At 63.0% G+C, this 23,492-nt stretch overlaps 2 protein-coding genes across 3 annotated transcripts; both read right to left on the bottom strand.

The window, feature by feature from the left end:
* Window positions 1-364: 364 nt before the first annotated feature.
* Window positions 365-4,221, bottom strand: LOC130604668 (spectrin beta chain, non-erythrocytic 1-like). The gene is given in 5 exon segments (XM_057419390.1): window positions 365-543; window positions 1,747-1,789; window positions 2,621-2,762; window positions 2,765-2,793; window positions 3,911-4,221. Coding segments are annotated over 5 exon segments (690 nt in total). The 3' UTR covers window positions 365-378.
* A 1,957-nt stretch (window positions 4,222-6,178) lies between these two features.
* SPTB (spectrin beta, erythrocytic) lies at window positions 6,179-22,838 on the bottom strand. Of its 2 annotated transcripts, XM_057419389.1 has the most exons (31): window positions 22,697-22,838; window positions 22,468-22,619; window positions 21,469-21,642; window positions 21,287-21,378; window positions 21,124-21,204; window positions 20,886-21,001; window positions 20,608-20,720; window positions 20,340-20,527; window positions 20,137-20,254; window positions 19,293-19,451; window positions 18,917-19,219; window positions 17,880-18,030; window positions 16,934-17,795; window positions 16,376-16,513; window positions 15,053-15,812; window positions 14,767-14,969; window positions 14,574-14,664; window positions 14,343-14,489; window positions 13,996-14,259; window positions 13,541-13,756; window positions 13,355-13,444; window positions 12,968-13,243; window positions 12,386-12,516; window positions 11,956-12,160; window positions 11,499-11,873; window positions 10,631-10,875; window positions 10,119-10,257; window positions 9,959-10,043; window positions 6,914-7,110; window positions 6,737-6,831; window positions 6,179-6,430 (listed from the first exon to the last, which is right to left on the bottom strand). In XM_057419389.1, the coding sequence occupies exons 1-31, from the start codon at window positions 22,836-22,838 to the stop codon at window positions 6,328-6,330; spliced, it is 6,411 nt and encodes a 2,136-aa protein (XP_057275372.1). In that variant the 3' UTR covers window positions 6,179-6,327. The 2 variants fall into 2 exon arrangements, with proteins under 2 accessions (XP_057275372.1, XP_057275371.1); XM_057419388.1 differs by lacking the exon at window positions 6,179-6,430 and having other exon boundaries at window positions 6,713-6,831.
* Window positions 22,839-23,492: the final 654 nt, after the last annotated feature.

The raw sequence follows: 23,492 nt of genomic DNA, 5'->3' as shown, positions 1-23,492 counted from the left end.
CACGTGTGCTGCTGTACATGGAGGGAGCCCGCACACGCGTGTGCTGCTGTACATGGAGGGAGCCCGCACACGCGTGTGCTGCTGTACATGGAGGGAGCCCGCACACGCGTGTGCTGCTGTACATGGAGGGAGCCCGCACACACGTGTGCTGCTGTACATGGAGGAAGGAGGGAGCCCGCACACGCGTGTGCACCGAGCGCCGGGGCTGCAGGAGCACTTGGGCTGTCCCCAGGGATGCGGCCGCAGGGATAACGCGCGTGTCCCCATCACACGCGTGTCCGTGCCCACGCGTGTCCCCATCACACGCGTGTCCGTGCCCACGCGTGTCCCCATCACACGCGTGTGGGTCCGTGTTCCCCCCCCCGGGATGGGGGGGGGTCATTTCTTCTTGGGGAAGAAGCTGAAGCGTTTCTCCTTGTCCCTGCGGGGCAGGGGGCCCGCGGGGGGGGCCGTGGCCGGGGGCAGGCTCTGAGCCTTGCCCCGCCAGCCCTGGCACTCGCCGATGGCCGCGCTCAGCCCCTGCAGCCAGGCCTGCAGCTCCTCCTGGGGGCACGGGCACCGCGTTAAAGGGGGGGGGGGTCCGGCTGCCCCACAGCTCCCACAGACACCCCATGGGTACCACCAGCCCCACACCACATCCTGATGGCGTCCTTGGTTACCCCATGGTTCCCTGGGTACCACCAGCCCCACACCGCATCCTGACGGCATCCTTGGTTCCCCATGGTTCCCTGGGTACCACCAGCCCCACACCGCATCCTGATGGCATCCTTGGTTCCCCATGGTTCCCTGGGTACCACCAGCCCCACACCACATCCTGATGGCATCCTTGGTTCCCCATGGTTCCCTGGGTACCACCAGCCCCACACCACATCCTGATGGCATCCTTGGTTCCCCATGGTTCCCTGGGTACCACCAGCCCCACACCGTGGCCTGATGGCATCCTTGGTTCCCCATGGTTCCCTGGGTACCACCAGCCCCACACCGCATCCTGACGGCATCCTTGGTTCCCCCATGGTTCCCTGGGTACCACCAGCCCCACACCATGTCCTGATGGCATCTTTGGTTACCCCATGGCACCTGGGTACCACCAGCCCCACGCCATGTCCTGATGACATCCCTGGTTACCCCATGGCACCTGGGTACCACCAGCCACCTGTGTCCTCCCAAGCATCACCAGCCCCTTCCACATCTTTATGGCACCCCCGGCCACCCCATGTTCCCCTGGGTACCACCAGCCCCACACCACATCCTGATGGCATCCTTGGTTCCCCATGGTTCCCTGGGTACCACCAGCCCCACACCACATCCTGATGGCATCCTTGGTTCCCCATGGTTCCCTGGGTACCACCAGCCCCACACCACATCCTGATGGCATCCTTGGTTCCCCATGGTTCCCTGGGTACCACCAGCCCCACACCACATCCTGATGGCATCCTTGGTCCCCATGGTTCCCTGGGTACCACCAGCCCCACACCGTGGCCTGATGGCATCCTTGGTTCCCCATGGCCCCTGGGTACCACCAACCCCACACCATGTCCTGATGACATCCTTGGTTACCCCATGGCCCCTGGGTACCACCAGCCCCACACCACATCCTGATGGCATCCCTGGTTACCCCTTGGCCCCTGGGTACCACCAGTGTCCCCTGGGTACCACCACCCCCCTGTATCCCCCTGGGCACCACCGGACCCCTCTGCATGCCCCAGCTCAGCACCGAGCACCCCGTGTGCCCCGGGTACCCCTCACCTCATCCTTGCCATGGAAGAGCCACTCGCTGCCATTGCTGAGCCTGGGGACAGAGCACAGTGTGTGCCACCCCACAGCACCCCAGAACAGCCCAGAGCACCCCTTAACACCCTGTACCACTCCGTAACAGCCCATAACAGCCCTTACCACCCCATAACATCCCATAGCACCCTATAACACCCCATAACACCCCATAGCACCCCATAACACCCCATAACACCCCATAACACCCCATAGCGCTCCATACCACAACACTCCATTTCACCTCATATCACCCCGTAACACCCCATAGCACCCCATACCACCCAATACCGCCCCATAACACCCCATACCATGCCATAGCACCCCGTACCATCCCATACCACCCTGTACTGCCCCATAGCACCCCATACCACCCCATAACACCCCATACCACCCCATAACATCCCATAGCAACCCATACCACCCCATACCATCCCATAGCAACCCATACCACCCCATAAAACCCCATACAACCCCATAACATCCCATAGTATCCCATAGTAACCCATACCACCCCATACCACCCCATACCATCCCATACACCCCATACCACCCCGTACACCCCATTCCACCCCATACCACCCATATGACCCCATACCACCCCATAGCACCCCATAACGTCCCATAGCAACCCATACCACCCTATACCATCCCATACACCCCATACCACCCTGTACCACCCTGTACCACCCATACGACCCCATACCACCCCATAGCACTCCATAACACATCATAACAGCCCATAGCACCCCATAACGTCCCATAGCAACCCATACCACCCCATACCACCCCGTACCATCCCATACACCCCATAGCACCCCCTGCATCCCACCCCACAGCACCCGGGCTGTACCTGAGCTTGAAGACGTGCTTCTTCTTCTTGTAGCCGGCGGCCACCTGGCAGGAGGCGTCCTGCAGCCCCAGGGGCTCCTCGCCGTGGCAGGGCAGCCCCAGCGCCCGGCTCTTGGCATCCTTGAAGAAGGCGAGCTGCCCCCCCGCAGCACGCAGTACCGCGTGTTCCAGGACCTGCGCCACGGCGCTCCGTCACCGCCATTGCCATCAACGCCATCAACACCATCATCATCATCATCAACACCATCGCCATCATCACCATCATCAGCACCATCATCAACACCATCATCACCACCATCACCATCATCGTCACCATCAACACCATCGCCATCATCAACGCCATCACCACCATCACCATCATCATCACCATCACCACCATCACCATCATCATCACCATCAACATCATCACCATCATCAACACCATCACCATCATCATCATCACCATAAACACCATCACCACCATCATCATCACCATCATCAACACCATCGTCGTCATCATCACCATCATCAACACCATCACCATCATCAACATCATCACCATCATCACCATCATCATCATCATCACCATCAACACCATCACCATCATCAACACCATCACCATCATCATCATCACCATAAACACCATCACCAACATCATCATCACCATTATCAACACCATCGCCATCATCACCATCATCATCATCATCAACACCATCACCATCATCACCATCATCATCATCACCATCATCATCATCATCAACACCATCGCCACCATCACCATCATCATCATCACCATCATCAACACCATCACCACCATCACCATCATCAACATCATCAACATCAACACCATCACCATCAACACCATCACCATCATCAGCACCATCACCATCATCACCATCATCAACATCATCATCATCGTCACCATCAACACCATCATCATCATCATCACCATCATCAACACTATCACCACCATCACCATCATCAACATCATCAACATCAACACCATCACCATCAACACCATCACCATCATCAGCACCATCACCATCATCACCATCATCACCATCATCATCATCGTCACCATCAACACCATCACCATCATCATCATCACCATCATCACCATCACCATCATCATCACCATCATCATCACCATCATCAACATCATCACCATCATCATCATCGTCACCATCAACACCATCACCATCATCATCATCACCATTGTCACCATCACCATCATCATCACCATCATCATCACCATCATCACCATCATCAACATCATCACCACCATCCCCATCCCCACCACCACCATCCCTACCGGTTGGACGCCCGCTTGGTGGCTGCCTCCAGGTCGTGCTTGCGCCCGAGGTACCCCTCCAGCTGGACGTTGCTGGCGCGGGCCGGGAGCGTCGCCGGCTCCTCCGGCCCTTCCCGCCGCGGCGATGCCGGCTCCTCATCGCCCACCGGCCCCGCCAGCTGCCGCCAAGCAACAGCCCCATCACCACCACCACCACCACCAGCAGCAGCAGCAGCCGCGGCGGCGCCGTGCACGCCGCCCTTGGACCCAACACGATGGGTGCCGGGTGGTGGCGATGGGCACCCATCGGCTCTGGTGTTCACCGCTGACATGGGGCACAGTGGAGCCATGGGACAAGGAGCACCCTGGGGCCAGGGACCCCCCAGCTGCGCGGTGATGGGGCTGAGCCCCCGCGGTGCTGAGCCCTCCCCAGGGGGCTGAGGCACAGCAGGGGATGGCGGTGAGCGATGGAAGGGCTCAGGGATGCCGAGGTACCCTCGGGCACCCATGGGTGGGCACGTGTCTGCCGTGCGGGGATGGGAGCAGGGACAGTGCCCCCAGGCAGGCAGGGAAGGAAGGATGGTGTCCCCAGGGAAAGGGACACGTCAACAGGCAGGCAGAGGGGAGCCTGTCCCCATGGAGCCAGAGGGTGCCCACGTCCCCATGGAGCCAGAGGATGCCCATGTCCCCATGGAGCCCGAGGATGCCCATGTCCCCATGGAGCCAGAGGGTGCCCATGTCCCCATAGAGCCAGAGGGTGCCCATGTCCCCATGGAGCCAGAGGATGCCCATGTCCCCATGGAGCCAGAGGATGCCCACGTCCCCATGGAGCCCGAGGATGCCCACGTCCCCATGGAGCCAGAGGATGCCCACGTCCCCATGGAGCCAGAGGATGCCCACGTCCCCATGGAGCCAGAGGGTGCCCATGTCCCCATGGAGCCAGAGGATGCCCACGTCCCCATGGAGCCAGAGGATGCCCACGTCCCCATGGAGCCAGAGGGTGCCCATGTCCCCATGGAGCCAGAGGATGCCCATGTCCCCATGGAGCCAGAGGATGCCCATGTCCCCATGGAGCCAGAGGATGCCCACGTCCCCATGGAGCCAGAGGGTGCCCATGTCCCCAAAAAGGCAGAGGGTGCCCATGTCCCCATGGAGCCCGAGGGTGCCCATGTCCCCATGGAGCCAGAGGATGCCCATGTCCCCAAGCAGGCAGGAGGAGCAGATGAGGTTCCTGTCCCCAGGCAGGCAGAGCAGCCCGAAGCAATGCGGTCCCCAAGCAGGCAGGAGGAGCAGATGCCCATGGCCCCAAGCAGGCAGAGCAGGCAGGAGTGGAGCGGGTGGCAGCAAGCACAAGGTTGGTTGGCACATGGGGGTGACGGTGCCCTGATGGTGGCAGTGCCCTGTTGGGTGCTGATTCCATGTGGGGTAGTGATGCCCTACGGGTTGTTGAGGTCCTATAGGGTGACAATGGCTTGCAGGTTGACAATGCCCCATACAGTGATGCTGCTCCTCGGTGTGATGATGCCTCACAGGGTGACATCCCCATGGGGTGACCATGTCTATACAGTGATGATGCTCATTGGTGTGATGATGCCTCCCAGAGTGACATCCCCATGGGGTGACCATGGCCCTATACAGTGATGATGCTCATTGGTGTGATGATGCCTCCCAGAGTGACATCCCCATGGGGTGACCATGGCCCTATACAGTGATGATGCTCATTGGTGTGATGATGCCTCACAGGGTGACATCCCCATGGGGTGACCATGGCCCTATACAGCGATGATGCTCATTGGTGTGATGATGCCTCACAAGGTGACATCCCCATGGGGTGACCATGGCCCTATACAGTGATGATGCTCATTGGTGTGATGATGCCTCACAAGGTGACATCCCCATGGGGTGACCATGGCCCTATACAGTGATGATGCTCATTGGTGTGATGATGCCTCACAGGGTGACATCCCCATGGGGTGATGATGCCCAAGGAGTGACAACACCCCCGGTGCCACAAGCCATGACATGAGCCAGAAGCCCCAGTGCTGTGTGCCCAATGCCTGCTGTCCCCCCCATGCCAGGGTGCCACAGACCCATGGGGTGTCCCCATGGGCCTCTCCAGGGGTGCACACCAACAGCAGGGGATGGTGACCGGGATCTGCCCGCCCCGTGCGGGTAACCCACGGATGCCAGCCTCCCACAGCCTCGTCCCGAAGAGGAGTGATGGGAAGGGAAGGGGAAGGTGCAGCACCCATGGGTGCAGCACCCACGGGCCCAGCCGGCCTTTGTGGGGTGATTTCTAGCATTTATTCAACTCAAGGCAAGGAACAAGGTGAGGACGAGGGGGGTGCAGGAGCCGTCGGCACGACACGGTGATGGGTTTGCCCGGAGCCGATGGGACATGCGGGGAGACCTTTCCATGCTGCCGGGGAAGGAGGGAGCTAAAGGTGAGAACTGACCGGCTCTGGTCCGTCGGCGGCGGGCGTGGAGGTGTCCTGCGTGCTCGTGTCCTTCCTCTTCTCCTCATCCTCCTCTTCCTCAGACCTGCAGCAGGGAGGAAGGGGCTTGGAGCAGCCTGGGCTAACGGCAGCGGGTTGGAACCGGGTGGGCTTTAAGGTCCCTTCCAACCCAAACCCTTCCATGGATCGATATCCCCATCCCAGCCAGGGCCCCACCGAGGCCTGGAAGCACCGGAATGCTGCCACCCAGCCTTCCCCTTTCCCCTTTCCCCGTGCTGCTTCACCGCTCCCAGGCCAAACCCTTGCAGAAGAGGGATGCTGCAGATGGTACCCGCGTGCCTGCCCGAGGCGCTGCCGCATCCCCCCCAGTGACGATGCCGGCGCCTCTTACCCGGGCTCCAGCTCCCCATCCAGATCCAGGCGGTATTCCGGAGCCTCGGAATGCGCTGTCCCATCCCGCGCCAGCCCCTTCCCCAGGAGCTCCAGCTGCCGGGGAAGGGGACAGGGGCGTTAAGGGGGCGATGGGGACGCGGGACGGGGACCGCGCTCGGTGCCGAGCCGCGCTCACCGTGGTCAGCTTCCGCAGGGCGGCGATGCGCTCCTCCCACGTGGCCGAGGACTTCTCGAAGGCCTCGTGGCGCTTGAGCAGCTTCTCCACGGCGTCCACCGTGTGCCCGTAGTCGCTGCTGGCCAGGTAGGGCTCCTGCGCCATGAGCCACGACTCGGCCACCGAGGCGTCGCGGGAGAACTGGCACACCTCCAGCACTGCGGCGGCGGTGGGAGCGCTTAGACCTTGCCACCAGCCCCAGCACCGTCAGCACCGTCACCACCCATCACCACCATCACCGTCACCACCCATCATCACCACCACCCATCATCGTCACCAACCATCACCACTCATCTCATCACCATCACCACACGTCATCATCACCACCACCCATCATCACCACTCTCATGACCATCACCACTCATCATCATCACCAACCATCAGCATCATCACCACCCATCATCATCGCCACCATCACCATCATCACCATCACCACCCATCATCATCACCACCATCGCCACTCATCTCATCACCATCACCACACATCATCATCACCACCATCACCATCATTACCACCACCCATCATCACCACTCATCATCATCACCAACCATCAACCATCATCATCGCCACCATCACCCTCACCATTATCACCACCCATTGTCATCACCACTCATCATCATCACCTCCATCAGGACTCATTGTCATCACCAACCATCACCATCATCATCACCATAATCACCACCCATTGTCATCACCACCATCACCACCACCATCACCACCCATCATCATCACCAACCATCACCATCATCATCACCACCGATCATCACCACCATCACCACCCATCATCATCACCAACCCTCATCACTATGACCCGGGAGAACTGGCACACCTCCAGCACTTCAGGTGGGGATGCAAGGGCTTAGACCCTGCCACCACCAGCACCACCACCAACCACCACCAGCATCATCACCACCATCACCACCACCAACAGAGAACTGGGAGAACTGGCACACCCCCAGCACTGCGGGCAGGGAGAGCAGTGCTCAGACCCTGCCACCACCACCATCATCACCAGCAGCATCGTGACCATCATCACCACCATCACTCCCTATCACCACCACCACCCAGGAGAGCTGGGGTGCAGGCCTGCACTGCAACAGGGTTGGCAATGCTCAGACCCTGCCACCACCATCACATCACCACCACCACCACCATCACCATCATCATCACCACCCATCATCATCACCAACCATCACCATCATCACCATCATCATCACCACCACCACCTGAGAGAGTGGTGGTGGGAGAGCACAGCGAGCTCAGTGCTCCACCCTTGCTGACCACAGGAACCCTTTTACCTCCCATTTCACCCCGTTACTGCACGAGCAGGATGGAGCCCTGCGTGCGACACTCGACCCATCACTGGCACAGGACAGACCTTTCCTCTCCCAGGTTCCAGCCATCCAACAACCGAATTTGCGCCACGAAACTTTAAAAAGGTTCATTTTTCATGGTGATCGCTCAGTTACACACGGTCACTTGGACCTGTCTCTCACAGGGGCTGCCTGAGCAGCCGGCAGATCAGTTTTGCTCTGCCCATGGCTGCTTGCTGGATTCTATAAGCAATCTTTCAGTCAGTTTGGGCAGTATTTCGGTGTTTTGGCACACCTGACAGTGCTCAGCCCCACCGTCATCACCATCATCAACCATCATTACCATCACAACTACCATCAATATTTTCCCAACACCACCACATCCCCATCACCACCACCATCACATCGCCATCACCACCACCATCACATCCTCATCACCACCACCATCACATCCCCATCACCACCACATCTCCATCACCACCACCATCACATCTCCATCACCATCCCCATCACCATCACATCTCCATCACCACCACATCTCCATCACCACCACCATCACATCTCCATCACCACCACCATCACATCCCCATCACCATCCCCATCACCATCACATCTCCATCACCACCACATCTCCATCACCACCACCATCACATCCCCATCATCACCACCACATCCCCATTACCACATCTCCACCACAATCACCCCATCCCCATCACAACCACCCCATCCCCACCACCCCATCCCCATCCCCATCATATCCCCATCACCACCACATCTCTGTCACCACATCTCCATCACCATCACATCCCCATCACAACCGCCCCATCCCCATCCCCACCATCACATCTCCATCACCACCTCATCCCCATCACCACCTCATCCCATCACCACCTCATCCCCATCACCACTGCATCCCCATCACTACCACGTCTTCACCACCACTGCATCTTCATCACCACCACCAAATCCATATCACAACCACCCAGTCCCCAGTGCCACCACCCCATGCCCATCACCACCACATCCCCATCACCACCAGATCTCCATCATCACCTCATCTCCATCACCACCACCCAGTCCCCAGTGCCACCGCCCCATCCCCATCACCACCCCATCCCCATCACCACCACATCCCCATCACCACCAGATCTCCATCACCACCACCCCATCCCCATCACCACCACCACCACATCCCTATCCCCATCCCCACCACATCTCCATTGCCACCACATCCCCATTGCCACCACATCCCCACCACCACCACATCCCCACCACATCTCCATCGCCACCACATCTCCATCGCCACCACATCCCCACCACCACCACATCCCCACCACCATCACATCCCCACCACCACCACATCCCCACCACATCACCATTGCCACCACATCCCCATTGCCACCACATCCCCACCACCACCACATCCCCACCACATCTCCATCGCCACCACATCTCCATCGCCACCACATCCCCACCACCACCACATCCCCACCACCACCACATCTCCACCACATCTCCATCGCCACCACATCCCCACCACCACCACATCCCCACCACCACCACATCCCCACCACATCCCCACCACCACCACATCCCCACCACATCCCCACCACCACCACATCCCCACCACCACCACATCTCCACCACTATCACATCTCCACCACTATCACTCCACTCCCCACCACCACTCACACAACAGCAGCTGGTCCCGGCGCTGCTCCCACATTTCCATCATGGTTTTCCTCTTCTCCACCAGCTCCACCAGCTTCGCTTTGATCTGCGGGGGGACACAGTCAGGGGCGGCCCCGGTGGCACCGACCCTACTGAACCCCACAACCAAGGTTGGCCTCACCTCGGGTGACTCCTGGTGCTTGCGCTGCAGCAGCTTCTTGCCCAGCTCCATGCAGGCGCTGAAGCTCTTGTCCCGGGCGTCCACCTCGGCCTTGATGCCCTGGTGGTATTTAATGAGCAGCTCCACTGAGGAGACGTCCCTGGGGACACAGAGGTGATGGTGTTGGTGATGGGGCACAGAGGCATGGGATGGGGGGAGCTTAAAGCTCATCCAGGTCCAACCCCAACACCTGCCACTGGAGCAGCTTGCTCCAAGCCCCTGTGTCCAACCTGGCCTTCACAGGGAAGAGCTTCTGCCTAAGAGCTCAGCTCAGTCTCCCCTCTGGCAGGTTCAAGCCATTCCTACAGGCCCTTGTCCCAAGCCCCTCTCCAGGTTTCCTGCAGCCCCTTCAGGCACTGGAGCTGCTCTCAGGTCTCCCCTTCAGGATCCTTCTCCTCTCTCTCTGCCCCAGCCCCACTCTCACCCCATTTCCCCACCGAGCAGCCCCAGGACCGCGCTGGCCGCAGCCGTACCGGGGTTTCTCTTGGGTCTCCATCTGCCGCACGATGCTCTCCATCCAGCACAGCAGGTCCCGGGCCGCGCTGAAGAACCGGTGCCTGTCGGCCGTGTCCTCCAGCCGTGCCCGGCGCCCGCTGCACGCCTCCAGCAGCTCCCGCAGCGCTCGGGCCACCTCCTGCTCCTGCTCCTGGATGCTGCTCGCCTGCTCCCCGGCATAGGCGGTCTGCAGGCGCGCGGCTGTGTCCTGGAACTGCTGCACCTGCACGGCGGAGACAGCGGGGAGCCAACCGGGTTGGGAAAGAGCCTCAAGCACATCCAGTCCAACCATTGCCCGGCACTGCCATGGCCATCACTGACCCACGGCACCAAGAGCCACATCCGCACATCCTCTAAGCACCCCCAGGGATGGTGGCTCCAGCACTGCCCTGGGCAGCCTGTTCCAGTGCCTGACACCACTTTTAGGGAAGGAATTGTTCCTCAGCTCCATCTAAACCTGCCCTGGTGCAGCTTGAGGCCGTTTCCTCTTGTCCCATCCCTTGTTCCTTGGGAGCAGAGCCCAGCCCCTCCTGGCTCCATCCTCCTCTCAGGCACTTGGAGGCAGCCATCAGGTCCCCCTGAGCCTTCTCTTCTCCACACTGAACCCCCCAGCTCCCTCAGCCCTTCCCCATCACACTTGGGCTCCAGGCCCTGCTCCAGCTCTGTTCCCTTCTCTGGCCCCGCTCCAGCACCTCAAGGTCTCTCTTGCAGTGAGGGGCCCAGAGCTGAGCACAGGACTCGAGGTGCTCAATCCCTGCCCTGTCCCCGCTGCCGCAGCGGTGCTGGTCCAAGAGGATGCTCTTGGCTCCCGGTGGCCCAGCACCGCCCTCCCCTCCGCAGCCTCACCTGCGTCTCCAGCAGCCGCAGGTCGCGCTCGAAGGCGCTGTGCATGCGGTGGAAAGCCTCCACCGAGCTGGGGTCCTCGCCCAGGTCCTGCGGCAGCTCCTGGCGCCGGGCGCCGATGAGGGCCAGCAGCTCGGCGCCATCATAGAAGTACTTGTGCAGGTCGTAGGAGGCGGCCAGGAGCTGCATGCGGGTGTCGATCAGCTCCAGGAGGTCAGCCCAGCTCTCGTTCAGCCCGTCCTTCCACTCCGCCATGGTGGCCGCCTCCGTGTGGCCCGCGTCGATGAGGTCCTCGATGGTCAGGTTCACCCGGTCCACGCGCTCCTGCCCCACGCCGCCCGTGTCGCGGGCGAACTCCCGAAACTTCTCCCTTAGGAGCTGCGCAAAGGAGTCCAGTTCATCCCCCCCCCCACGAAACCTCCCGGCGGCAGCATCGCCGCACCCGGCCCTGCACCCTCACCGTGACGTGGTCCAGGTCCTGCCCCATCTCCTGCGAGGAGGCCGCCACGTCGCGCTCCGCGATCCATTGCTCCAGGTCTTCCACCTCCCGCTTCAGCTGGAAGAGGTGGGCCATGTGCTCCAGGCGCCGGCGCCGCTCCTCGCCCGCCTCCTTCAGCCCCGCGTAGTGCTTGTCCACCTGGCCCTGCAGCCGGATGATCTGCTCCCTGCACGGCCCCGCACACAGACAGCGCCGTTCGCACCCGGGAGGGCAAACGGGGGGGGCTTTGGGGTGAAGGACCCATGGTAACCCCCCTCCCCGCAGCCCTCTGCCGCCACCGCCCCGCTGCAGCCACGGGGTGAGCAATGGCACCGGCGCTCCAGGCACAGCACCCATCCCCGGTACTGAGGGCGCCCTGGGGACACCCTCAGGGGCAGGGGACAGCACCTACCCCTCGGGGTGGCCGGCGGAAAGCAGCTGCTGCGCCCTCGCCGCCAGCTCCTTGATGGTGACGCCGTAGTCCTCGATGGACCGCTGCTGCCGCACGTGCCTCTTGAGCATCACCAAGCTGCTCTCCTCGTCCTGTGGCGTGACAGACAGCAGCACCCATCAGTCCAGCCCCAGCACCCAATGCTGTGGGTGCGCTATCCAGCGCGGCCAGGAGCTCAGGAGGGCACGGCCGTGGTGTGGGTTGGTGTGCAATGGGCATGGCTTGGAAAAGGACGGGACGGCAGGAAATGGGTTAGCATGGGATAGGCGACAGTGGCCAACAATGGTATGGCATGGGACGACCTGTGACGGAGTGCCATAGGGTGGCACGGATGGCACGGCACGAGACGGATGACATGTAATGGCACAGCGCGGCACCGGACGCTCCAAGGTCTCCCCTTCGGGAGCCTTCTCTTGTCCAGGCTGCCCCAGCCCCTCTCTCTCAGCCCCTCCATAGATGAGGGATGCTCATGGCGCTGCGCTCCGGTTTGCCACGGGATGCCCCCAAGGCACGGGAGCGCCGCATGGAGCCGCCCCTCCTCACCTTGGGCTTCTCCTCTTCACCCATGAAGAGCTCCTGCTCGCTGATCCAAGCCTCGGCCTCCGCAGCATCCACGTAGTAGAGCTGGGCCTCCCCGGCCTCCCGCAGCCGCTGCTGCCGCGCCGACACCTCCTCCTGCAGCCTGTCCCACTGCTCCCGCAGCGCCCGCGCCCGCGCCTCCAGCTCCGGCCTCGGCTCCTCTCCCGCCGTGGCCTCCTCAGCCCTGCTCAGCACCTCGGCCAGGCGCGGGCCGTGGCCCCGCAGCTCCTTCCGCAGCGTCTGCAGCGGGGAGGGCGGCGATGGCGATGCCGTGGCGGGGACGAGGAGGGCTCCAGCCATGGGATGCGCGATCCCACGGGATCCCAATTGGTGACGGGGGCTTTCCCTCACCTCGTTCCTCTTGGCCAACCGCTGCACGCTGGGCAGGTCGGTGCCGTGCTCCGTTGACCTGGCCAGGGGCAGCCGCTCTTGCACCCAAAGCTGGAGGTGACAGCACCCAATGAGCACCGCATGGCACCCATGGGTGCCCACCCCCCACCTCAGCACGCCGGACCCCTCCGTGGTGACGATGCTCACCGTCTCGTCCTCCAGGTCCCTCTCGAGCTGGTACGTGGCCTTAGCTGTCTCCAGCTCCTTCCTCCTCCTCTGCAGTGGCTCCAGCAGCTCAAGGCACCGCTGCCGGAGCCTCTGGTCGTGCCTGTCACCATCCGGCACATCCCCGGCAGGGGATGGACCCTGCAATCCCAGCTCCTCCAGCTCCTTCATCCACGCTCCCACTTGCTCTTCCAACCTCTGATAGAACCGTTTGGGTTGGAGAGGACCCCAAGACCACCCAGGTCCAACCCCCTGCCATGGGCAGGGACGCCAAGCTCCAAACCGCATCACCCATGGCTCCATCCAACCCGGCCTTGAGCCCCACCAGGGGATGGGGCAGGGGATCAGAACAAGGACGGGGACCAATGGGCTCCGTATGGGGACCCCCTCCCATCACCCCCTTTCACCCCATAGACGGCAGCGCCCCCCCGACCCACCGTCAGCCTCTTGAGCAGCGCCCTGGTGGCGGGCAGGTCCTTGGCGCGCTCGGTGCCGCGCAGCTCCTGCTCGGCGCGGCTCAGCCACATCTCCAGCTCCCCGTAGCTGCGTGCGTACAGCGCCGCGCGGTCGGCCTCGAAGAGCTGCCGGCCCTTGGCTTGGGCCGCCCCGCAGAGCCCGGCCCAGCGCCGCCGCAGCTCCTCCAGGCGCCGCGTCACCGCCTCCCCGTGCCGGGGCTTGCGCCGCGCCAGCTCCTGCCCCTCCTGCGGCGCCGATGGGTTGGTGGTGAGCGCAGGGACGCTTGGTGAGGGCACAGGGACCTCCCGCCCGGCCCATCGGCACTCACCGCCTCCGTCTTCTCCAACCAGCCCCTGTTGGCCTCCAGCTCGGCCATGAACGCCTGGTGCTTCTGCCACCGACCGTGGAGACCGCGGGCGTCGCCGTAGGACGCGTCCTGCGCCGTCAGCATCTTCTCGTCCATCCAGGCTTCAAGCTGTGGATAAGGAAGGGGGGGGGTGTGTGCCAGGGCTCGGCCGGTGGGACCCCCCCGGCACCACCGGCGGTGCCATGTGCCTACCTCGCGGCAGCTCTGCAGGAAGCTCTGCAGCTCGTGGTTGTCCTGCAGCAGCTCTGCTGCCTCCTCCGCCTTGGCCACGATGGCTCCGTGCCTGGCGGGGCAACCGGAGATGGGCGTGGGGTCAATGATGCTCATGGCACAATCCCCACCACCACGAAGCCCATGACGCCCGCCGAGCCCAGGCCGGACTCACCGCTCCTGGAGGCTTTGGCACTTCTCAGCGATCTTCTCAGCAAAGATATTGCCCTCGGCCACCAGCGTGGTGCCGCCAGTCACCGCCTTGGGGACCTTCTCAGCGTTGCTCTCCATGCCGGCACGGAACTCCTGGAACCGGCGCAGCGCGGTGGCCGAGCCCTCCGGCGTGCCGGGCAGCTCGAGGTGTGCCAAGGTGTACTCCTGGTGAGGACACCCCGTAGGGTCAACACCTCGCCATGCCCCTCAGCCAGGAAACCTCCCCTAGCACCCGCTTCCTCTCCCACCTGGTTGGTGAGGAGGATCTCCGCCTGCTTGGCATCGTGCAGGAACTCTTGGAAGCCGCGGCACTGGGTGAGGAAGCGCTGCCGAGCCTCGGCCATCCTGCCCAGGGCAGCCCAGCCGTCCTCCACGCCGCGCAGGCGCTGCCGCAGCCCCTCGTACTGCGGGTCCGCCTGCTCCCCGACCACCCTCCGCCCGGCCTCCATCAGCGCGCCGAAGGCGGGCTCGTGCTCCTCCGCGTCCCTGCGCGCGGCCTCGTGCCGCCGCAGCAGCTCCTCGGCCTCCGGCAGCGACGCCGGCACCTCGTCGGTGGCCGCCACGGCTTTCTGAGCCCCGAACAGCCACGCTTGGAAGTCATCCAGGTCCTGCAGGAAGCGCCGCAGCTGCCCCGCTTCCCCCAGGGACGCTGCCTGCTCGCCCAGGGCTGCCTGGAGCTCGTCCCAAGCGGCCACCGCCGCTTCCAGCCGCTCCGACACCTCCGGGGCCACCTCGGGCTGCTCCTGGGCTACTTGGTCGGCCTCGGAGCGCAGCGCGGCCAAGCGCTCCTTGGTGAGCGCCAGCTCGCGCTCGATGCCGTAGAGCTTGCGTTGCGTGGCCAAGACGCCGGCCAGGTCCCGGCCCAGCTCGGCGGTGGCCTGAACGACCTGGGTCTTGCTCTGCAGCCATTCCCGGGTCTCCTGGCACTCCAGGCGGTAGTTGAGGATGCGCAAGGCTGAGCCCACGGCTCGGCGGCGCTCGGACACCAGCGCCCGGAACCGGTCCCACCTGCGGGGAGATGGCGGTGACGGAGGGGACCGGCCTCATGGAGACACGGGATGGGTTGGGATGAAGGGAGCTTAGAGCGCATCCAGGTCCAACCCCAACCCCTTCCACCGGAGCAGCTTGCTCCAAGCCCCTGTGTCCAACCTGGCCTTGAGCACTGCCAGGGATGGGGCAGCCACAGCTTCTCTGGGCACCCTGTGCCAGCACCTCAGCACCCTCATAGTGGCAAATTCCTTCCTTCCATCCAATCTGGGTCCCCCCTGTTCCAGTCTGAACACATCACCCCTTGTCCTGTCACTGCAGCCCCTGATGAAGAGCCCCTCTCCAGCATCCCTGTAGCCCCTTTAGGCACTGGAGCTGCTCTGAGGTCTCCCTGAAGCCTTCTATCCTCCAGGCTGATCAAGCCCAGCTCTGTCAGCCTGGCTCCATACGGGAGCTGCTCCAGCCCCTGAGCATCCTCGTGTCCTCCTCTGGCCTTGCTCCAACAGCTCCATGGCCTTATACTGAGGACGCCAGCACCGCACACAGTTGCCCACCGCTCACCCCGGTGTCACCCATGACCATACCTCTCGTTGAGCTGCTCCTGGCACTGCCGGACCTGGGGGCTGCGCGGGTGCCCACTTGCCAGCAAACCATCGGCTGCTTGGTTGACGGCAGCGATTTGGGAATCCACCGAGGCCATCTCCTGCTCCAGCCCATCCAGCCTGCAGAGACACCACGGAACGGGTTGGGTTGGAAGGGAGCTTAAAGCTCACCCAGCTCCAAGCCCAACCCCTTCCACTGGAGCAGCTTGCTCCAAGCCCCTGTGTCCAACCTGGCCTTGAGCACTGCCAGGGATGGGGCAGCCACAGCTTCTCTGGGCACCCTGTGCCAGCGCCTCAGCACCCTCCCAGGGAAGAGCTTCTGCCTAAGAGCTCATCTCGGTCTCCCCTCGGGCAGGTTCAAGCCATTCCCCTTGGCCTGTCCCTACATCCCTTGTCCCAAGCCCCTCTCCAGGTTTCCTGCAGCCTCTTCAGGCACTGGAGCTGCTCTCAGGTCTCCTCTTCAGGATCCTTGTCCTGCCCACCCGCAGCTCCCCAGGCTGACACCGGCAGCAGCTCAGCACCCATCACGGCCCCCCTTACCTGTGCTGCGCCACATCCAGGTCCTCCAGCGCCTGGGGCACCTCCAGCTGCCCCAGCCAGGTCTCCTTCGCCCCCATCCACAGCTGGCAGGCATCGCTCTCCCCGAACACCGTGTAGAGGTCGAGCGCATCCCTCAGCCGCCTGCCCCTGCCCTCGGCCAGCGCGGCCGCCTCGGCGAGCAGCTCCCGCAGCGCCAGGAGCCGGCTCTGCGCCTCGGGGCCGGCTCGGAGCTCGGCCGGGAACCCCTCCGCTCGCTGGCCCAACGCCTCCAGCTGCCGCCGCGCTCCCTCCAGCTCCTCCAGCAGCTCCTGGTGCTGCCGCAGCAGGGCGCGGGTGCGGGACTCATCCTGCCCCAGCTCCTCCGCGCCCGCCCTGCGCCGCGCATCCCGCAGCGCCTCCGCCAGCTCCTCCGCGTCCACCTGGAACTGGAAGAAGCCCTCGGCCTGGCCCAGCCCGCGCCGTCGGAACGCGGCCAACTCCTCCAGCTGCGCCCACAGCGCCCGCACCGCCGAGCCCCGCTCCCGCAGCCGCCCCGCCGCCGGCCCCGACAGCCCCTCGCCGGCCGCCAGCGCCCGCTCCAGCCGAGCCCCGCGGCTCCGCAGCTCCGCCTCGAAGGCTTCGTGGCGGCGGCGGAGCAGCAGCACCCCCGGCAGGTCCTTGCCGAAGTCCAGCGAGGAGTAAAGCTGCTCCTGCTCCTTGATCCAGCCCTCGGCCTCGTCCAGCTCCCACAGGCACAGCCACAGGGAGCGGGACTGCTCCAGGGCGGCTCTGCGGCGGGCTGCCAGCGCCTGCAGCTCCCGACGGCACAGCTCCAAGTGGCTCACTCGATCACGGATCACTTTGGGGTCGCAGGGGCGGTAGCCTGGAAGGGAACGGGGTGGGTGCTCGTCACGAGGGTGCATCCGTCCCGGCGTGCCGCGGTCCCGGAGCAGCCCGGTTTTCCTACCCTCGGCGTCGGCGAAGCGGAGGGCGGCGGCGCTGATGGCCCGAGTCTTCTCCGCCTGCAGGGCCATGTCGGTCTCCAGCATGCGGTGGGTCTGCAGCAGCTCCTCGGCCTCCAGAAGGTGCTTCCCAGATTCTGGTGATGCCAACTGCACCTATGGGAGAGCTCGGGGTGTCACCCACTGCCAGGGCCAGCAGCTGCACCCAGCATCGCGTCCGCATCCCAAGGTGAGTCCCACCAACGCCCTGCCTGGCTGGACCAAGGGATACAACCCATGGCGGCATCCAGCCCTTAATGGCACTCAGCCCATGATGGCATCCAGCTCACAGTGGCATCCAACCCAAGGTGGTATCCAGCCCTTGATGGCACCCAACCCATGGTGGCATCCAGCCCTTGGTGGCACCTAACCCACGGTGGCACCCAACCCAAGGTGGCATCCAGCCCATGGAGGCATCCAGCCCTTGATGGCACCCAACACATTATGGCACCCAACCCAAGGTGGCATCCAGCCCATGGTGGCATCCAACCCATAGTGGCATCCAACCCATGGTGGCATCCAACCCATGGTGGCATCCAACATGGTGGCACCCAGCCCATGGTGACATCCAGCCCTTGATGGCACCCAACCCATGGTGGCATTCAGCCCATGGTGGCACCCAACCCAAGGTGGCATCCAGCCCATGGTGGCATCCAGCTCATGGCAGCACCCAATCCACAGTGGCACCCAACCCACAGTGGCACCCAACCCATGGTGGCATCCAGCCCTTGATGGCACCCAACCCATAGTGGCACCCAACCCATGGTGGCATCCAAGCCACAGTGGCACCCAAGCCACAGTGGCATCCAACATGGTGGCACCCAACCCATTGTGGCTCCCAACCCATAGTGGCATCCAATCCACAATGGTACCCAACCCATGGTGGCACCCAGCCCATGGCAGCTCCCAACCCAGTGGCACCCAGCCCATCGTGGCACCCATGGTGATACCCAACCCACGGAGGCACCCAGCCCTCCGTGGTACCCAACCCTCGGTGACTCACCTTGACCTCATCCATCCAGTCAATGCAATGGAGCATCTCCTGGAAGAGGTGCTGCAGGGTGAGGTTCATCTCCAGGCGCTGCCGCCGGGCAGCCAGAAGTTCCTGGAGCTGCTCCCAGAGCCGCAGGATGTTGTCCTTGCGCTTGTTGATGCGCTGGATGTCGTGGTACCCCTCTGCCTCCAGCTCCTTGGCCACCGCCTCGATGGCCTGCACCCTCTCCTTGTAGGCGGCCGTGTCCGTCTCGATGGCCTCATGCTTCTTCTTGGCCGCCTCCACGGCGGGCAGGTCGTGGCCGAAGTTGTCCTGCCCATCACAAAGCCCGTGGTGAGGCTCCGGTTGGGTGTCCCGCTCCCCGTCCCCCCCTCCCCAGCCTTACCTGGGCCACCAGGCGCTGGTTCTCGCTCAACCAGGCCTCCCTCATGGCTGCCTTGCGGTCGAAGCGCCGCGCCAGCTGCTCCAGCTTCTCCTGCCGGATGAGCTCGTTGCGCAGCGCCAGCTCCCGCTCGTGTTCCGCCTTCTCCAGCTGCTCCCAGGCCTGGGGATAGGGACGGCACCGGTGTCCTGCCATGGCCCTACACCCACCCATGTGGCTTGTTCTGCTGGGGAGCCCCAGAGGGGCGCATGGGTGCTGGGGCGCAACCCGTCCTGGGATGGACCGGACTGCACCAGGGTGGACCGAATGGGTCCTGCGATGGACTTGAGCTGCTCTGGGATGGACTCAGCTTGACCCAAGGGATGGACACAAGCTGCCTTGAAACCCATTCTGTGATGGACCTGAACTGCTCTGGGATGGACCCAGACTGCCCCCAGGAGATGGGCCCAAACTGCCTTGGGATCCATCCTAAGATGGACCTGAGCTGCTCTGGGATGGACCTAGATTGGTCCAGGAGGTGGATCCAGTCTGCCCCCAAGAGACAGATCCAACCTGCCTTGGGACCCGTCCTTGGATGAACTTGAATTGCTCTGGGATGGGCCTGAACTGCTCTAGGAATGACACAGCTTGACCTAGGAGATGGACCCAACAAGCCTTTGGACCCATCCTAAGATGGACTTGAATTGCTCTGGGGTGGACCCAGCTTGACCCAAGAGATGGACCCAACCTGCCCTGGGCTAGCCGGGAGAGCAAAACCACCATGGATACCAGGGCAAGAACTGTCCCCGGGTCATAGGGTGCCATGGGAGCAGCCACATGTCCCCATGGCAGCAGGACGTCCCCGTACCCGGTTGATGTCGGACACCAGGCGCCCCTCGTGCGGGGTGTAGACGCGCTGGTTGTTGGCTCTCATCCGCGACTGGATGGTGAAGAGCAGCACCTCCAGGTTCCCCTTCTCCTGAAACCTGCCCGGAGCAGACAGCTGAGCCTGGGGCACCCATGGGTGCTCCACACCAACACACGGGCACGGTGGGGCTGGGGGACACTCACTTGGGGGGCTTCTCCACGGTGCGGTAGGTGCTGAAGGCCTGGAGCTGGTGCTGAACCCCAGCCAATGAGTTGGCGAAGCTGCGGCTGTTGAGGGAGGCGATGGTCTGCTCGATCCAGGTGAGAAGGTCCGAAGCCAGCCCCCCATAGCCCTCAATCATCCTCTCGGTCTCCTTGGCGTGCTCAATGACCTGTGGTGGGGATGGCGGTGAGCATGGCTCGATGCCGGTACCATAGAAGAACCCGTCCCACCTCAATGCCATCCTTTTACCTTGCCCAAGCGCCTGCCCTCCACTTCCAGCACCTTCATCTTGGAGAAGTAGTGGTAGAAAGCCACCACGTAGGTGATGATGGACTTCTCATCGGGGTTCTCCGTGAACACATCTGCTCGGCAAGGGCGAGAAGCATCAAGTGTGACCCAACGTCAATGGGCCGCATGAGGTCCCTCACTTCTTGCTCCCATCCAGACCCTCCTTCCATAGGATCGGGAGCCTGTCCCCAGGCTGTGATGGGGGAACCGAGGCAGGAGGGGCAGCAGGAGGAGCTCACCTTCAGGGTCAAGCAGTGGGGTGATGCCAAGGTGCCGCTCGGCCACGCTGAACGCGTGCTCCAGGTTGTGCCGCGCGTTGGATTTGGTCAGGTTTTGGAAGTCAACCAGCTCAGGCCTGGGGACAACGGGGGTGGGATGCACCCATGGGACACCCCCCGGGGATATCGAACCATAGAACGGGTTGGGTTGGAAAGGACCTTGAGCTCATCCAGTTCCAGCATCCCGGTGCCCACCTACCTGTGCTTGTGGATGAGGGCGTTGAAGGCCAGCCCGTCCTTCCAGCTCGAGGTGAAGTTGGTGACGTTCACATGGGGGTACCTGTGATGGGGACAGGACGTCACCGTCACCCTCCGGCCACCCCACGTGCCCAGCACGGAGGGGTGCGTGCCCCACCACTCACCCCGCTGTCTTCATCTGGCACCAGAGCAGCAGCGCGTCCCGCGCAGAGCGCGTCTCCCGGCCCTCCTGCGTCTCCACTATGATGTCCTGGATCTGGGGGGGCAGAAGGACACCTCGGGGTCGGACGTGGATGTCCGTAGAGGAGGGATCCCTCTTGGGGTGCTGAGCTGGGACGTGCCCCACCTGGAAGCGCAGGATGATGGTCCAGATGAGGCCGAGGACCAGGCGGTGGTTGCCATCCACAATGTCGTGCGAGCCCATGTTCTCCAAGTGCACCCTCTGCTCCTTCAGGAACTGCAGCGCCTTGTCCACGTTCTCCAGGCAGTGGATCCGCATCCGGCCTTTGGTGGGCTTGGGCTGGGACACGACGGAGCTCAGCACCCTCCCTTCTGTGCCAGGCACCCCGTTCCCTACCCCGGGACACCCCTGCACCCGGCTACCACCCTGATGGAACCTTGGTCAACGGCAAGGTCAACAGGCTTGATGGGGCATGGGATGGGGTGGGGTGGGATGGGATGAGATGGGATGGGATGAGATGGGATGGGATGAGATGGGATGAGATGGGATGGAATGGGATGGGATGGGATGGGATGAGATGGGATGGGATGCAATGGATGGATGGGATGGGATGGGATGGGATGGGATGGGATGGGATGGGATGGGGGATGGGATGGGATGGGATGGGATGGGATGGGATGGGATGGGATGGGATGGGATGGGAGGGGAAGGGATGGGATGGGATGGGTGGGGATGGGATGGGATGGGATGGGATGGGATGGGATGGGATGGGATGGGATGGGATGGGATGGGATGGGATGGGATGGGATGGGATGAGATGGGATGGGATGGGATGAGATGGGATGGGATGAGATGGGATGAGATGGGATGGAATGGGATGCAATGGGATGAGATGGGATGCAATGGGATGGGATGCAATGGAATGGGATGGGATGGGATGGGATGAGATGGGATGGGATGGGATGAGATGGGATGGGATGGGATGGGATGGGATGGGATGGGATGGGATGGGATGGGATGGGATGGGATGGGATGGGATGAGATGGGATGGGATGGGATGGGATGGGATGCGATGTGATGGGATGGGATGCGATGGGATGCGATGGGATGCGATGAGATGCGATGTGATGGATCCTGGGGTCTCCATCTGCGTAAGATTCCTACCAGAAGCTCTCCCGACAGCACCTCCAGCAGCTTGATGAGCACTCGCCCGTCCCGGAGGTCCATGTAGAGGTCCGAGATGCGGCAGGTCACCCGAGCCAAGTGCGAGTTCACCCACTTGGTGAAGGTTTTCTTCTGCACGGCCTCCCTCTCGTCTGCAAAGGGGAACGGAGGCGGTGGCAAAGGGCAGCGGGGCCAAGCCGAGCAGGACCCAGAGGGCCCCGTCACGGACCTGCCAGGGCCTTGATGCGGGAGCGCTCGAAGAGGCGCGCGGAGCTGTTGTCGTTGTCCAGCTCGTCATCGGAGGCGTCCCAGCGCACGTTGATGCGGCCGTAGGGCTGCTGCTGCACCTCGTAGTCGGTCACCGACGTCATGGTCCCTCCTCGGGCCCCCGGCCGGGGGGGCCGTCGGCTGCCGGCGAGAGGCCCCTGGCACAGAGCGGGAGCCGGGGCCATCACCGTCGGCCTCGCCGCCGGCTCGCGGGGATTTGGGGCTTAGCCGCCGCTTAAGCTGCTCAAAGGGATTTAACCGCGGCCCCGTAGAGGTGTTGGGGGCACCTGGGCGCTGAGGGCTCGGGGGGAGCAATGATGGCACACCCAGCATCCATCCCAACCCGGGTCCCTGTGGGTGTCTCTTCATCCTTGGGTGCCCCGGGGACATGGGTGCTGTTGCACCCATCCTGACACTGAGCTATGGAGGAGGTGGCACAAAGTGGGTGACAAGGGCACCCAGCATCCATCCCAACCCGGGTCCCTGTGGGTGTCTCTTCATCCTTGGGTGCCCCGGGGACATGGGTGCTGTTGCACCCATCCTGACACTGAGCTATGGAGGGGGTGGCACAAAGTGGGTGACAAGAGCACCCAGCATCCCAACCCAGGTCCTCGTGGGTGTCCCCTCACCCTTGGGTGCCCCAGGGACATGGGTGCTGTTGCACCCACCCTGACACTGAGCTATGGAGGGGGTGGCACAAAGTGGGTGACAAGGGCACCCAGCATCCATCCCAACCCGGGTCCCTGTGGATGTCCCCT

The sequence above is a fragment of the Pezoporus wallicus genome, unplaced genomic scaffold (assembly GCF_028554395.1).
Source record: "Pezoporus wallicus isolate ANWC-B61680 ecotype Strahan unplaced genomic scaffold, APGP_CSIRO_Pwel_v1 contig_11336, whole genome shotgun sequence".
In the NCBI taxonomy this organism is placed as follows: Eukaryota; Metazoa; Chordata; class Aves; order Psittaciformes; family Psittacidae; genus Pezoporus; species Pezoporus wallicus.
Note: the sequence above shows the minus strand (reverse complement) of the source record. Positions and strands in the feature narration are given on the sequence as shown.